This window comes from Cyrtonyx montezumae, unplaced genomic scaffold (assembly GCF_038088225.1).
Source record: "Cyrtonyx montezumae isolate F1298 unplaced genomic scaffold, pur_monq_1.0 scaffold_2, whole genome shotgun sequence".
NCBI classification, from domain to species: domain Eukaryota; kingdom Metazoa; phylum Chordata; class Aves; order Galliformes; family Odontophoridae; genus Cyrtonyx; species Cyrtonyx montezumae.
The window spans coordinates 43,128,858-43,143,764 of NW_027071936.1; the positions used below are offsets into that span (position 1 = coordinate 43,128,858).

The 14,907-nt window shown below is 36.3% G+C and overlaps 1 protein-coding gene across 1 annotated transcript in view; it reads right to left on the minus strand.

Moving 5' to 3' along the window:
* Window positions 1-13,937, minus strand: part of CRACD (capping protein inhibiting regulator of actin dynamics) — a 53,977-nt gene extending 40,040 nt beyond the window's left edge. The window contains exons 1-2 of the mRNA XM_065737009.1: window positions 13,828-13,937; window positions 4,071-4,142 (exon numbers count right to left, since the gene is read on the minus strand). Coding sequence (XP_065593081.1) covers window positions 4,071-4,095 — 25 coding nt within the window. The 5' untranslated portion in view covers window positions 4,096-4,142; window positions 13,828-13,937. The remainder of the gene's footprint in view (window positions 1-4,070; window positions 4,143-13,827) is intronic.
* Between the last annotated feature and the right edge of the window lie 970 nt (window positions 13,938-14,907).

A 14,907-nucleotide genomic window follows, 5' to 3' on the forward strand; every position in this document is an offset into this window, starting at 1 on the left:
CTGACATAAAGGGAGATACTCAAGCATTTATAAATCCAAGCATTTCAAAAATATCTTAAATAATTTAGTTATAAAAATGTATTTGAGCAAATGAGCAACTCTTTATCCCTAAACTACAGCAATCAGATATTTATTTTTAAAATATCTCTTTGGGTTTCCCATCTTTTAGGCATAGAGAAGAAAAAAAAAAGTATTATTTCCTATTTTCATGCTGGTTTGATTCCAGGCCAGGATTTATCACTGTAACTAATGATGCTTATCACATGCTGTCTCACAGTGGTGAGATCACAAACCATTATCGCCACTGAACTGCTGAAATACAGCAAACGTATCCACACAAGTTAAACACAATTTAATTTCACTGACAAAGGAGACAATACTTTTTCTTCAGAACCACCTGCCCAGACTGAAATTTACTTATCATTTACAATGTCCCAGAATCAAATCAAATAGAAGAGACTCAGATGGCCCTCCTGTTCTGATGAGGACAATTAAAGGTATTACCGCCAAGGGAAATTAATGCATTGTAGATTCAGGAACATGACATCAGTACGAAACCTACACTGGTAAATATTCAGATGGGTAATTTATAAGCTTCAAAAGGACACTAGCAGCGCTGGTTGTGCCTGTCCTACCCTGAACAGGTACGGCCTTCATCAAAGCCCAGGATACCAGATACCTGCAACTATGTGCTACAGCGTCATCCCAGAAAACATCACTTACACAGGGTGCCTTCTGGCAGATCAGGTATTCTCCAGCTGTTTGAATGTGGCAATAACAGCATGAAACAGAAGTGCTCCAGGTACAGGCACTGATTAACTCAGCTGATTAACAGAACAAAAATAAGAAAAATAAAATAAAATAAAACAAATAAAAGTTTATACAAATTATGAGTTTCTGTTATGTGAACAACTAGCACCTCTACCTTATCCATTTTGAAGCTGAGATACTGCAAAGCATCTCAAAGCAAACCCAGGCTGGACTTCCTAGCATCTTCAGTACAGGATCATAATTTTTGAATGATTAGTCAGATGTGAGCATGGCAACAATAGTAGTTGTTGCTTTGTATCATGAAATATAGAAGGGGAAAATGAACATTCATAAAAAGAAGTCCTAACCAAAGAGCATAATCATCCCAGTGCTCTGGGCCGGACTGTTGTCAGATCCTCATGCCTTATTTCCAATGCATTTTCAGAATAATCCTGATGCTGTATATATGCCCGTGCTAATCTTGACATTTATTTAAACAGCTGAGCTAAATTCCCAAAGCCATATGAGCAGTAACACTCATCAAGCACACCCAGGAGAAAAAAGCATTTAATTTACAGATACAAAATGACAACACTGTCAATAATACGAGGTAACTTTTCCTAATATTCAAGTTAATCTCATGTTTCTCCCAACCCTTTGTCCCCCACTTCTTCAATTTTTCATGTTATATGGAAAAAAGAAAAGTTATTCTCAACAGCTGTGAGGCAGAAACACATTGTAATGCCCATCAGTGCAGGACATTTTCTTTAATATTTTTCTTCTTAGGCTTTGTTTAAATCTCAAGACAAAGCATTTGCCTCAGTTTTATTTAAATAAGTCGTTAAGAGTGAAGACTAGGAGCAGAAACCACAAATGAGGCAAAGTCTCCCAAAGACATGGTCACCATTTACAGCCTGGATGGAAACACATTGCTTACGCACAGCAGGATAGGAATCCCAAACAGAAGCTCCAGAGACGCTAGTCCTGGGTAATTAATGCAGATGGTTCACAAGCATCACTGTATCCTGACAGAATGAGCTCAAACTGAAGAGAGTGCAGACTTTTTTTGTTTGTTTTTTAATAAACCAAAAACATTTTAGCTTTTAACTATCCACTGTGGTTAAAAGAAAGGTGGTTCTAAGCTCCTCAAGGTGCTGAAGGACAAGGGCAGAGCCTCCAAAGACTGATACGGACTTTGTGCTAGAGCTAATGTGCTCTGAGGACATGACCTTGTTGTAAATAGCTGTGTTTTTCTGCCCATCCCTCCTGGACCATGTCATCAGATCAGTAATGTTTGTCTGTACCTGATCTCCAGGTTTTCCCAAGCATCCTTTGTGGAGTCATCCTCTTGTTATCCGCCAGTGCCTGAATCATCTGAGTCATTCCTGCTTTAGGCTATTAGAAAATGGGACATACACTCTACCCTTCAGGCTAGAGAGAACATGCCATTTAGAGAAAAAACATTCCAGAATAAGAATTAAATGCAGTTTGCTATGGGATGAAAAACGTGAAGAAATTGCATCTTTGGAGCAAGGAAACAAGATTTTAATCTGCTATATAAAAATATGTCAAGAAGTTTCCAACAACACTGGGCAGAGATCTTTAGTTCATAAACATTTTACTGAAATAGAAGTTTGTGTACCAAAGCAAAAGGTGCTCGTTAATTGCATGTCATTAAATATAAGTTGTTTTGTAGTTAGTAATAATTACTACAGGCATGGCAATGTTGATTCAGACAAGAATTGCACCTAGGTGAGTGTCACATTTCTGACTACAGTGAGTCTGCTCAAACTACAGGGAAGAAATCTGAAATTCAGTCATGACCCATGGGGATGGGCAGTCGGACCATACATTCCATGAGCACTAGGAAGAAATCTTATTAAACACAAATAATGAATGCCTTTGCTATAAATGACTGTGTTAGCCAAAAGAAAAACTAAAAAGTTTGAAAGTTTCACACAAATAAATTCTTTCCTTTGCACCAAATTGACACTGTACTCCCACTCCTTCTCAAAGGAAGTTAAGAGCTTCTTTATATTTCAAGCCTACTGCTTTTCTCAATAAAGTATAAATGAAAAGGCCATGTGAATTACTAGCAGATGTCAACAGAGAGCTAGCCAGGTATTTCAAACACTTCTATCTCTTCTTCCTACATGAATTCTTTAATTGTGGTTGCAAAATATGTCTTCTTACTTCTTCCATACTTTAATTCCATAATTAAAGCTAATAAAAAAGCTTTTAATGAACAAAAATTCTTTTACATCCCTTCCTCTCTTCTTTTTCTTTCTTTTTTTTTTTTTTCCATTTCCCCATTTAATACCTTTCCAGTAGTGCAAGCTCATGTGGAGCATCGTGTAGTCCAATGGAAACAGATATTATTTACTTCTGAATAGAAACAGACACATAATCACAAAACCTTAAAACAGACTAAAGCTTTTGTCATATTAAGATGTTAACCACTGGCTTGAGTTAAAAACAAATCCTGGCCACTATAGACATTTGGACAACCCCTCTCTTTCATCACCAAAAAACTCCCAAAACAGAGCCAACAAAGAGGTGAACAGAAGGACACCACATTGATCCAGCACCAGCAACTGCTTTAGGGCATGCTTGGTATTTACACGTACATACAGATTTAATACTGCTTCAGTCCATTTACATCATTTAACTCAAATTCCAAATTTGTCAAATAATCAATGCAAATCCAATGCAAGAAATAAAAATTAAATAACCTAAGTCAGTATCAGTGCAACTGGAAGATGATAATATATAACAACTAATACAGATAAAAACTATTGAAATTACAGCTATAATAGTAAGTTTTAAAAATAGCAACCTTTTTGACAACTTGGGCAAGGAGTCAAGATGATCCTAAATGAACACATATCTTTCTGTTAATTTCAAAATTTAAATCCATGAATTCATTACTTTCATAAGTTAGGACCATCTCAAAAGGTAAGGTAAGCATTTGACGTAACATAGAATGGGGGATTCAAGTTTGTCACTGTGGTGCAGATAGTTCCCAGTGATGCTACAGGGAATTACCTGCAAAAATATAACACAGAATAACCTCTGAGTTTTGGATTTGACTCCACTGCATACATATGCTATACATTATGCCTGCCAAAAATGGACAAAAGCAGCACATACATTAGCAGCAGCTCCTGCTTAAAAACAATAAGCACAACACATCACCCCTTCAGCCAGCTCCCCAATGAAAGTACTTTGGACTAAGCCACAAAAAAAAAAAACTAACAGTGAGCTTTTGAATGACAGGACACCATGTGCTCCATTATCTACATAACCAGTGAAGTACTTACAAGGTTTCTTAAATAAATTGATCATCCCTACAATTTCAGATGAAGTCAGAGAAACTCCAAACTTGATCTTCTCTGAGGAAGAAACAAAAGCCATGAAATCACTAGAGGGAAGGGTTTGGCATCTTTAGTTTGTTTCTAAGAGAACTGAAGGACAAACTGAACATGAGGGAAAGCATATAGAACAGCCCTGCAAATCAAGTAGAGCACATAATTCAGCATTATTTTTATTAAATATTTTCTTTTAAAGTCCTTGACAAATAGTGGAAAATGTATGATCATGGAGATTTTAACTAGCAAGAGCCAAAGTGATTTTAGATTTATGGCTAGGATCTCCTGACTGATCTCATGCAAAATGCACTTGCTACATTACTTTATACAGCTGCTTTTTGCTCAACCTTCCCCAGCTACAAAGACAAAAGTAGCTTACCTTTTCCACAAGGGCAGAAAGATAGACCTGGAGCACTATGCAATTCTTTACAGGTGCTATGAGTAACATCAGCAGTTTTTTAAAAGTCAGAAATTACTCTATGCCTATATCTTTACAAGAACAATTGAATATCAAAACCTACCATGAAATCTGGAGGCTGCATTTTTCCAAGAAAAAACATGCTATACACTAGTATTTTCTCAAGCAACCTGTTAATACCGTGAAATGGAGGCAAGTGTTAAGCAGTCTATAATGTTGTCATAAAGGAACAATGATGCAGATCCCTCTTGGAAAGTAATCAAATCTTGAATATAAGACCTAAAAAGACTTCATTACACGGTTCTCAGTCAATACAGTCTAAGCCAAGAGTACTACAGTACTTCTTCAGTACTCTGGATAAAACTTTGTATGGCTCCATTTGCAGAAGTGCTGGTCTTACAAATGTTTACAACCAGGATTTAAGCAAGAATCAACACCACGAGGCCAGGTTCTCAAATAAATAATTTGTCATGAACAGAGGTGATCTAACTTTGGGCCAAAGTGGCTTCAAGTGCAGTAAAATTATCTGCATAAAATTCCTATTTTAGTATTGTTTTCTTAAGTTCTTGGATGAGGTTTGTTTAAAATTATGACTTACAAGTTTTAAGATCAGCAATAGTAAGTAGTGAAACTTAGGCCTTCACATTCCAAAGGAGTTTAGACCAAAAAGTGCTTCACCTAAAATTCACCACCTAGAGAAAGAATGTACTTTCTCACCGTAAAACTAAATAAGTTTATGGTCATTTTCTGTTTTAAACAGAGGTCCTTAGCACTTTCACATCAATAGAAAAGACTCTTGAGCTCAGTAACAAAGTCTTTAGCAGAGGAGAATTTAAATTACTGAATATATTGCATTCATAGAATTCTGATTTATTAAATCTCTCTGTAAAATCAAATAAATAAAAATTATTATTGTATTTATACTTATTGTATAAGTTTATTGGAGAAATCCCAAGTTGCTTAGCATCCACATTTTGGTGAGCAGTGAAAATACAGACACAAAGATAATCATTTTCCCAAAACACAGGCATACAAATGAAACTGAACAAAAATGAGAGAAGATAAAAAGGTTGTAGTCATATCTTCCTTGTGTGGTAACTCACAGGCATTTAGTCAGCAGATATGTAAGGACTTATGCGTAACAATGGCTTTAATGATTTTTTATTTTTTTTAGGGACACTTCAATGAAACATTTTCAGGAACCAGGAGAATGACCTTCAGCCAATTTCATTTTAAAGTAACAAGAGCTGGGGGAAAAAAAAAAAAAAAAAAAAAAAGGAAACAACTTTTGTCTAACAAAATATGTAACTTTTTGACCCACCTGAAAAGGGGTGCTTCATCCACTCCAGCATGTCACAAGATTCCCTAAAGCAAACAAAAGTCTTTCTCCCCCAACCACTACAATGCATCTAGAATCTTGCTTAATAGTCAGCAAGCCAGAGTTAATTCAGGGAGCTTACAATAATGTTCTGGATCATCAGAAAGGCCATATGGCTACCTGAGCAATCACTTCATAGCTCACAACTCCGATCACTCCCTGGAATGTTCTACATCTATGCAAGTCCTTTGCAATTTTATTATTTCAAACACCATGACTGAGATCTAGCTTGGAGACCAACAGATGAACATACTGAAAGATGAAAGATACTGAAAAGCCCAGGCATCAAGAGGTAGATCCCAAAATGACTTCACAATCTGGCATCAAATTTGGAGAAGCATAAATGACCACAAAACAGTCTCCTGGCCAAGGACAATTAGCACAGTATTTAATCATCCCACAGGTTTACCAGAGAACCTTTTGAAACAGCAGCTGAAGGACAGGATCACTCAGGCAAAAGCATGAAAACAAGCAGAAGACAATCCTACAATAGAGATAGGAACCACTCTACCTAATATCAGCATTATCTCAGCCACACCCAAACTACCTGCCACCACTGCCACAGTCTTTTCCATCTAGGTGTTTAAGGCAGCTAGACAAATCAAAGTACAAGCTTTTCTTATATATCAAAATATTAAGTGAAAGAGAATAGAAAAGTGAAGCAACAAAATTAAAATCTGTACAGTCAAATCTCATTTTCCTGTTCAAAGTTTTTCTATTTACTTACATGAAAAGAGGTTTTAATAGTTGAAGAATGTAATGCAGTAGACATTTATAAGGTCTCAGTTACTCCCCCAAACAACTTCAATTCATGTAAAACAAGATTTTAGGTCCAAGAGATGTTTTGATTTTACATTTTCTTCTGGAGAGAATAATTAAGCAATGCACATCTGAATCAGCAGTAATGACATTCACTGATGGCAAATTAAAATTCTGGCTCCCTCTCATAGTCTTAAGCTATCTTCATATTGCATCTTTACCTATTTTGGATGTGACAAGAAATTAAGGCAGCTGGTTTGATAAAATTTGCCCTGTGTAACTGCAAATTTTATTTCTTGCTTTATTGCAACAAATAGTGCATCTTGTCATCTTATGTGCTACCTTAAATCTGGAGGATATAATGCAACCTTAAAATTGGCATGGGCACTAGACCTTTAACTTATGAAACAGGCGTGGTCAGAAGGCTGACCTGATGGTTATAAAAAACCACAGATTATCAGCTCAGTCAAATATTCCAAGCTACATGCAGTCAGCAGAGAATATTGAAGCAAGAAAGAGAAATCAAGTAAAAGAAAGTCACAGACAATGAACCAGCCAAAAATCACTTCACTGTAAGCCAGGAAATTTTCTGAATGGTGGTGAATGACGTAAAATGGAGGATGCGTTACTTAGACAATACATGTCCCGTGGGAACTACTCTCAAGTAACAGAAGGAGTGCTTAAGCAACATAGCTGGACTCCTGTCTCCTATTTGTCCCTTAAATGATGTAAGCACAAATGGAAAAACTCAATTCAATGTAAGAAATTTGATAATACATGGTATTTCCAATGGAATATCACAACTCTCAATGGAAAAGAAGCACCTTTCGATAATCAGCATCCTTGCACCAACGTAAAGTTTGTTAAATGTTGCTTCTTACCTTATTAAGCCACAAACTTTGTTTAATATTTCACCAGCTAAATCTCAACTAACTTATGTCGCCATTATTTTTACTTTTCAAAAGATTCTGTTACACAATCAGAAGAAATAAAGACATTAGAGCAGCTGAAAGAGTGGAACTGAAAAAAAATCTGTTACAAAACAAAAGCAGATTTAGGAATAATGAGGTCACCTCATACCTCAACACACATGAAGTTAGTTTATTCACTTAACGATCTCAAGTTCAGTAGTAGTAACAGCATAAAATACCATACTATTTTAAAGAGACAGACAGATCTTAAATATTTTGACCAATTAGGAAAAAAAGAACAGAAACCCATTCTATCATGTGTTACCCTTCTGGTTCTCTCTCTGTTTCATAGATTGAGTTTAAGAGAGAGAAAAATGTTCCTTCCCTCCTTCCCTCTCCAAGGGAAGATCTCTCCAAGGCAAAGACCCTTCATCCAAATGTGTGGTTGCAGCTCCAGATCATGGAACAACCACACCTACAGTGCTTCAGAAACCTCATCGTGCCTCTCTTCACCTGCTCAGACAGTCGGGTATTGCCGTGAAGACAGCACAAAAGATTCCCTTCTCTCCAGGTCGTACCTTTTCTTACTCCATCTATCTACAGTCTTTTCTTTGTTTAGCAAGGAAAAGGTATGGTATTAGCTTTCTACCAGCCTGTCAAGCTACCTAAAAGCAGCAATGCAGCACCATGATGTCCAGCAGTGCCAGTGTCAGGAATTCATGGGAGTGTAGAGAACAGGGGTGAGAGGCAGGAAGGAATGAGGTAGATATTTACATGCCTGAGGATAAACAACGGACAAGGAGACAGGAAAGGAAGAGAAAAGAAAAGTGAAGGATCTGCATAAGATTATACCTAGCTGGACCTCCATGGCATTGGTAGTAGATGTGCAGACAAAAAAAAAAAAAAAGAGAAGTGGGATTTTTAGGGGTAATGGAAATGTAAAAAGAAAAGACACCAGAGACCACGCTTTTCTGAAATGAAGAGAGAAGCAGTCAAAATCTAATAAAAGAAAGTTCTAGATGTCAAAATCTCTTGGAAACCACGACCACCAACTGTTAAAGCATGACACTGCTATCCCTAAAAGGGAATTGGTTTCTAAGTAGGAACAGATTGGAATCACTGACTCATCCACTCTGGGACTTTACAGCAAACTGACAAAGAATTAAAAGCTGGTGTAGAAGAAAAATAAGGAGACAGGGGAAATTCAAACAAGATTAGCTAGATGTGAATCCTAAATAAAGATTAAATTCACTACCTTGTGGAACTGGGGACTTGTGAAAGTCAAGGTCATGAAATTAGCAGGAGGCAGGCAGTTCATGAGCTCATATGATGACATTTAAAGGAGCAACTTTCAGCAGTATTTCTACTCTTAACATTTGCCATTGCATATTCTTCTTGAAACTGTGACTTTCACTTATTGCAGGCATCTAAAAATCCCCTGCTCCCATCTCATAATCATCAACTATCTCTTTAAATACATATAAGATGATTTTTTTTTTCCCCAAAAAGTCAGTCTACTATTTATACACTCTGCTGCACCCAGAAGAGCCAGACAGTCTTAAGAAAGGTCAATAGCTTGGGTCTGTTCTGTTGCACTAATAGGATAAACATCATTGGTAGAAACAGTGACTACCAAACTGTTAATTAGATTAAACAAATTACAAATACTTCAAAGCCACAGAAAGCACTGTTAATTTCTGCTTTTGTAACTAATGCTCAACACAGATCAGAGTTTTCTGCAGATTGTGAAACATTTCAATCCTTTTAGGTATTTTTTTCTTTTCAATTACAATTTCCCTAAGAACGTTCAGTATTCCTTACTTCATTCAAACTCATACTCTCAACCAACTGAATCAGATTTCCTTCCATTTACAATTCTGTACAGATATCACGAAGGTTATATAATTTCCCATATGTACTTATTATGAATTAGAAGTTATAAGCTGCAGCTCTTTTATTCTGCTGTGACAACCTTTTCAAGAAAGGAAAGCAGGAGAAACATTACTACTCAAATCCTGTCATTAAAAAACTTGTAACTCAGATTTTCTTTATAAGTACTTGGAACTTATAAGGTCAAGCAATCAAATAGCCAGATAGTCTAAGAAAGACATAGGGAGACCCATCTGGAGTAAGAAGAAACGGCAGGACCATTCTAGTCAGGTATGATTTTCAGACACAGGCAGAAACAGATTTTTTGCAAGAATTTATAAGGAAGAAAATGGTTTCTTCTGTAAATAAAATGAAAATGTATTCTGTCTCTTTAATTTTCAACCAAAACACTGAATAATTTTTATAGTACCTGAATCATCTCTACCAAGTATCTCAGGGTGAACAATTCTGAGCAATAATTTAAATTCATAGATACAGTGTCAATAGATCATAATGATTTAAGCCTTACCCTAGTTACTTCTAATACATACGTTGATATCTTACCATTTTAGAACTTCCTGAAAAGTTTTACCACTTTCCATCCAAGTCAGTTATTAAAATCCAAGGCTACTGAGATTCCAGCTCAAGGAAGCAATAAATCATATTAAAACTAAGCTTTTTTCTTGAATTAGAGCTTCCAAGATATTTTAGCTAAGTGGATGTTTAAGGCAGGACATTACAAATACCACATTAGCAAAGTCAAGCCAGAATTTATGTAAATTTTGTCATAAACTACAAAACGGAATTCCTGAGCTCTCTTATGTTCCAAATATGAACTTTAGAACTGAACTTTAATGCTGAGGCAGTAATACAAAAAATGTCTGTAGTAAGCAAAGCTGAGTTTTCTAGTTCTTTTCTTTCCACATGGTATAAACATGCAGCAACCCAGCTGAGCTCAGCATCTCAGTAACTGGGTTCCAACCCTGGCATGGACAGAGGTATTGAGTTAGCACACCACAGATTAAATGAGAAGCTTCCTCTGGTGTGGGAGGGTCATTCCTACACTGAGCTATAGTGAAGGATAGGACATCGTTTTGCACAGAGGTGAGTTCAGGCTCAGCTGCAGAAGAACACGAGATCAGTCTCTTTACAATGAAAAACCTCCAGGCTGGTTTTGTGACATTAAATTTAAGAAAACAACTAATTCATTCACATTTCACAGATTTTCAAATCAAAGCTTGTTCCAATTACCATTAAAATTCATTGCAATTGGAAGTCCAGAAGTACAGAATACGAATCATGAAGAAATGCTACAACATAATGCTGACTACACAAGAGTATCTGTCTTCTTGGCGAGTCCTCTTCATTAAGGAATAGATTATCTGCATAACTGGTTAATGAATAATGATTTGTTTAATGAAATCTTTGTAATTTGTACTTCTACTGAAGTGACTTAAAGTTCACACTTGATTGCAATCATAGTCATCAGTTACTCTAAGAAAGAAATCTTCATTGGATAAATGTAAAGAATGAGCAATGCAAAATACAGAAAACAAATTAACAGAATAAGGAAAAAAACAGCTTTGAATGAAATTGGATTAGAATTTGAATGAAATCCAAATGAAATTGAAAAATTTAATAAAGCAGAAAAGAACATAGTTTTTTCTATTCTCCTAATTATTTAAAGGATGAACATAAAAAAGCCATGTCTTGAAGAAAAATTGAAGGCTTTAGAGAGCCAGAATAGAATTACCAATAAATGAGTCTGAAACAATAAACATTTTAAACAAGAAAATGTGAAATGACAGAAGGAGATAAAGAAAAGATATGTATAATGGCTGCTTCAAAAGTAATGCCTCCTATTTTGTTATGCTGGCCCACAGCCATCCAGAGGTGGGCGTGGCTGTTAAGGCAGTAGAGGTTGAACCTTCCCACCAGCATTCCATTACCCTTTGTTGCCATGTGACAGATAGCAGCTGATCAGTCTGACAAAATGGTGTTTGATATGAAGCATATGAAGCAAAGGCATGTCACTGAATTTCCTCCACGTGGAAAAAAAATGCACCCGCTGACATTCGTCGACATTTGCTGAATGTCTATGGAAGCCAATCAGTGGATGTAAAAACCCATATGGAAGAATGTGACTAAGTGGACAAAGGAAATGAACAGCTGTTCTAAAGCAATTTGGCATCTAATTGGAACTAGAAGATCTTTAAAGTCCCTCACAACCCAAGCCATTTTAAGAGTCTATGGTGTTAGCATGGTGATGCAGTGGGTAGTGCATGTCACCAATTGCCATAGTGTATCACTTCTACTGGTACAGATTAATATGAGAGTGGCATGCAGGCTTTCTTTCATTGGTGGCATAAACAGACAGCTAATGGTGGTGACTGTTGAAAAAGAGTGTTTTGCAGCTAAGAATTGTCTCTATCAAATGGTGTTATTGTTCTCTTTGTATCTGTTGTAGTTTCCACAGAAACAAATAGGAAGCATTACTTTTGGAGCAACCAACATATTTAATGAAATATTTGACTTCAATAAACTTGTTAAAAATTGACTAATGCATTTACAAATCATTTATAAGAAAACAAATGTTAATATAAGCAAAAATCTCTAAGCATAGTACAAATTATTTCCTATTTAAGTTTTGGTTCTGTTTTCTGTGGAAAAAAAGAATATTCTAACAACAGGACATGGGGTGGGGGCATGTTATTAAAGAACACTGGATATACACTGTTGGGAAAAAAGTCACCTTTACTTCTCTTGGAACAAAAACTATGTGCAAATACTACACAGAAATGCATGTCTTGTGTCCTTCATTTACAAAATTCATATTAGCCAATCTGAAGATGGTACTATAACTGACCACTTCCATTCTGCTCTTTGAACAATCATGTATTTAGCCAAGTGTATTGTACCAAGGCTTAGCAAAGTGAAGAATGTGCTTTTTCAGAACTGCTGTATTGCGTGCATAAATGAAGTATATTAAAAGGGAACAAAAGGTAGCTCAGAACCTATCCTCCTTGGACACAATGGTCATGGAAACATGAGCATCCTGCATTGACAGAGCAGCACACTTTGCATCTTCCTGAAAAAATAAGAAAATACCCTACCTGTATTACATTAGCAGAAAACAGCTGCATTTAAGGAAAGCTGTCAATGAAATCTGCCTATCAGTCATTCTCTTTCCACATCCCACACTAGTCAAATACATACATTTTAGCATAGCACTCACAAGTAAGTCAGGATGAGAATCTTTTTCAATTTATAGAGTAATATTGATTAGACAGGACGATTCTCCAAGTCACATAAGTATCTGTGAACAACAGGGCTAACATTTTTTGTAAAAATACCAAAACAAAACAAAACAACAAAGACAGCATCTCTACATTAGATAAACACTGAACCCAGTTTTACAGAATGCTGAGTGCATTAACAGCAGATGATGAATGCTAGACAGACAGAGCCCTGCAACCAAATTTTGACAGTAGTTGCCTCTACATTTAAAGCACATTTGTGATAGCTTTTGTACTGCCTTACCTTCACATTGACTTCACTGATGAAGTCACTGATGAATATGTTTGCCCCACATTCCAAAGTCAGTGCTCTAGGAAGAAGTCAGTATCTATCACTCACAATTCCAAAGCTCTTCCCAGGCAAAAAATAAAAAAATAAAAATGAAACCAATAAAAATAAAATAATTATGATTATAGTAACAACAAAACAATCTGAATGGACAAAACCTTTTGCTGCTGTCATTCCACTTTCAGAGGAAAATGCACAATTCAGTATGTTTTCAGCTTCTTCCAGTATTCATTAGAAATGAACTATCTAAGGAAGCAAAGTTGTAAATATTTCACAAAAACCTAATCAATCAAAAACCCTGCAGAAAGGAAAATAGTACAAATCTCTCGTGGTAAAAGTCTAAATGCACTAATTCCCAGTGGCAGCATTCCACAAACACACGGTATTTGCCAAAACATCTGTCTTAACATAATAAGTGTTGCACAGTAGACTGAAAACAGTGTAAATCTTTGCATTACTTCAGTGGTTGAAATGAAATATCTGCTGTTGTGTGCAGTAGGTGTTTGTTTTCACTTAAAAATGCACAATATACACATATACACAAAAAATAGTTCTGAGTACAGTAACACATACATTACATTCTTCCTTTAATATGATGAAGTTATTTTTCTTTTTTATAATTTAGAGCATGCAGGTTAAAATATATGCATCAGTATTCAATTATTATCTTCATTTTCACTTCAATATAGCGTTAACTGAAGACATCACTTACAGTGATCAGCATAAAATCTGCTGTGAAAAAAAACAACAAAACAGCACTACAGGATCAGCAGAAAAATGTTCCCTTACCTTTTTTAAGATGGGGTGTGACGTTCTGTATTTTCACAGCCTCCTTTTCTCTCTCAAATGGGATTTTTTCTTTAATGAAAGCGATTCAGAAAGCAGAAAACTGCTAAGGACATGTGGTTAACATTCTTCTCCCACACTGTCTAGGTAAAAAGAGGAAAGAAAGAATGTTAATTCATCATTTCAAGATTAGACTAGGAATGTACTTTTTTTTGCTCTTTTTGGGGTTCTTTTAAGCTGAGCAATTCCAGCCTGCCATGTCTGTTGTAAATGGATGTTTGTAGTTAAAAACAAAACAAAACCACCAACAACAAAAACCATAGTAATCTCTTCAAATAAACTGTGAAAGAAGAAAATTTTAAACACATGAACAAAAATTGTAAAACTGCACCAAGAGCTAAACTAGTAAAAGAACTAGTAAGAAAAAAAGTAAAAGAAACTAGTAGGAAAGTAACCTTGTAATTTTAAACAAAACCATGCTGTCAAAGTTTCCTTAAAGGTGTTTTGACTTTTTTTAGAGCATCACTGCTTTTATTGGGGCACTGTAGCTATCAGATGAAGCCTCCAGGGATTGGAAGAAGAGAAACATCGCTCCCATCTACAAGAAAAGGGAGGAAGGAAGAGGATCCAGGGAACTACAGGCCCATGAGTTTCATCTCTGTGCCTGGGAAGACCATGGAACAGATCTTCCTGGAAGATTTGGCACATGAGGGATGAATGGGTGATCTGCAACAGCCAGCATGGCTTCATCAAGGGAAGGTCATGCCTAACCAATCTGGTGCCCTTCTATGATGCAGTGACAGCACTGGCTGACAAAAGGGAAGGCAACTCAAACTTCTGCAAGGCTTTTGACATGGTCCCCCCATCATATCCTTATCTCTAAATTGGAGAGAGATTGGATTTGAAAGGTAGACTATTCAGTTGATAAGGAATTGGTTGAAAGGTTGCAACCAGAAAGTTCTGGTCAATGGCTCTATGTCCAGACAGAGGTCAGTAATGAGTGGTGTACCTCAGAGGTCCATCTTGGGACCAATACTCTTTTACACCCGTATGAATGACGTAATGATGGGATTTAGTGCACTG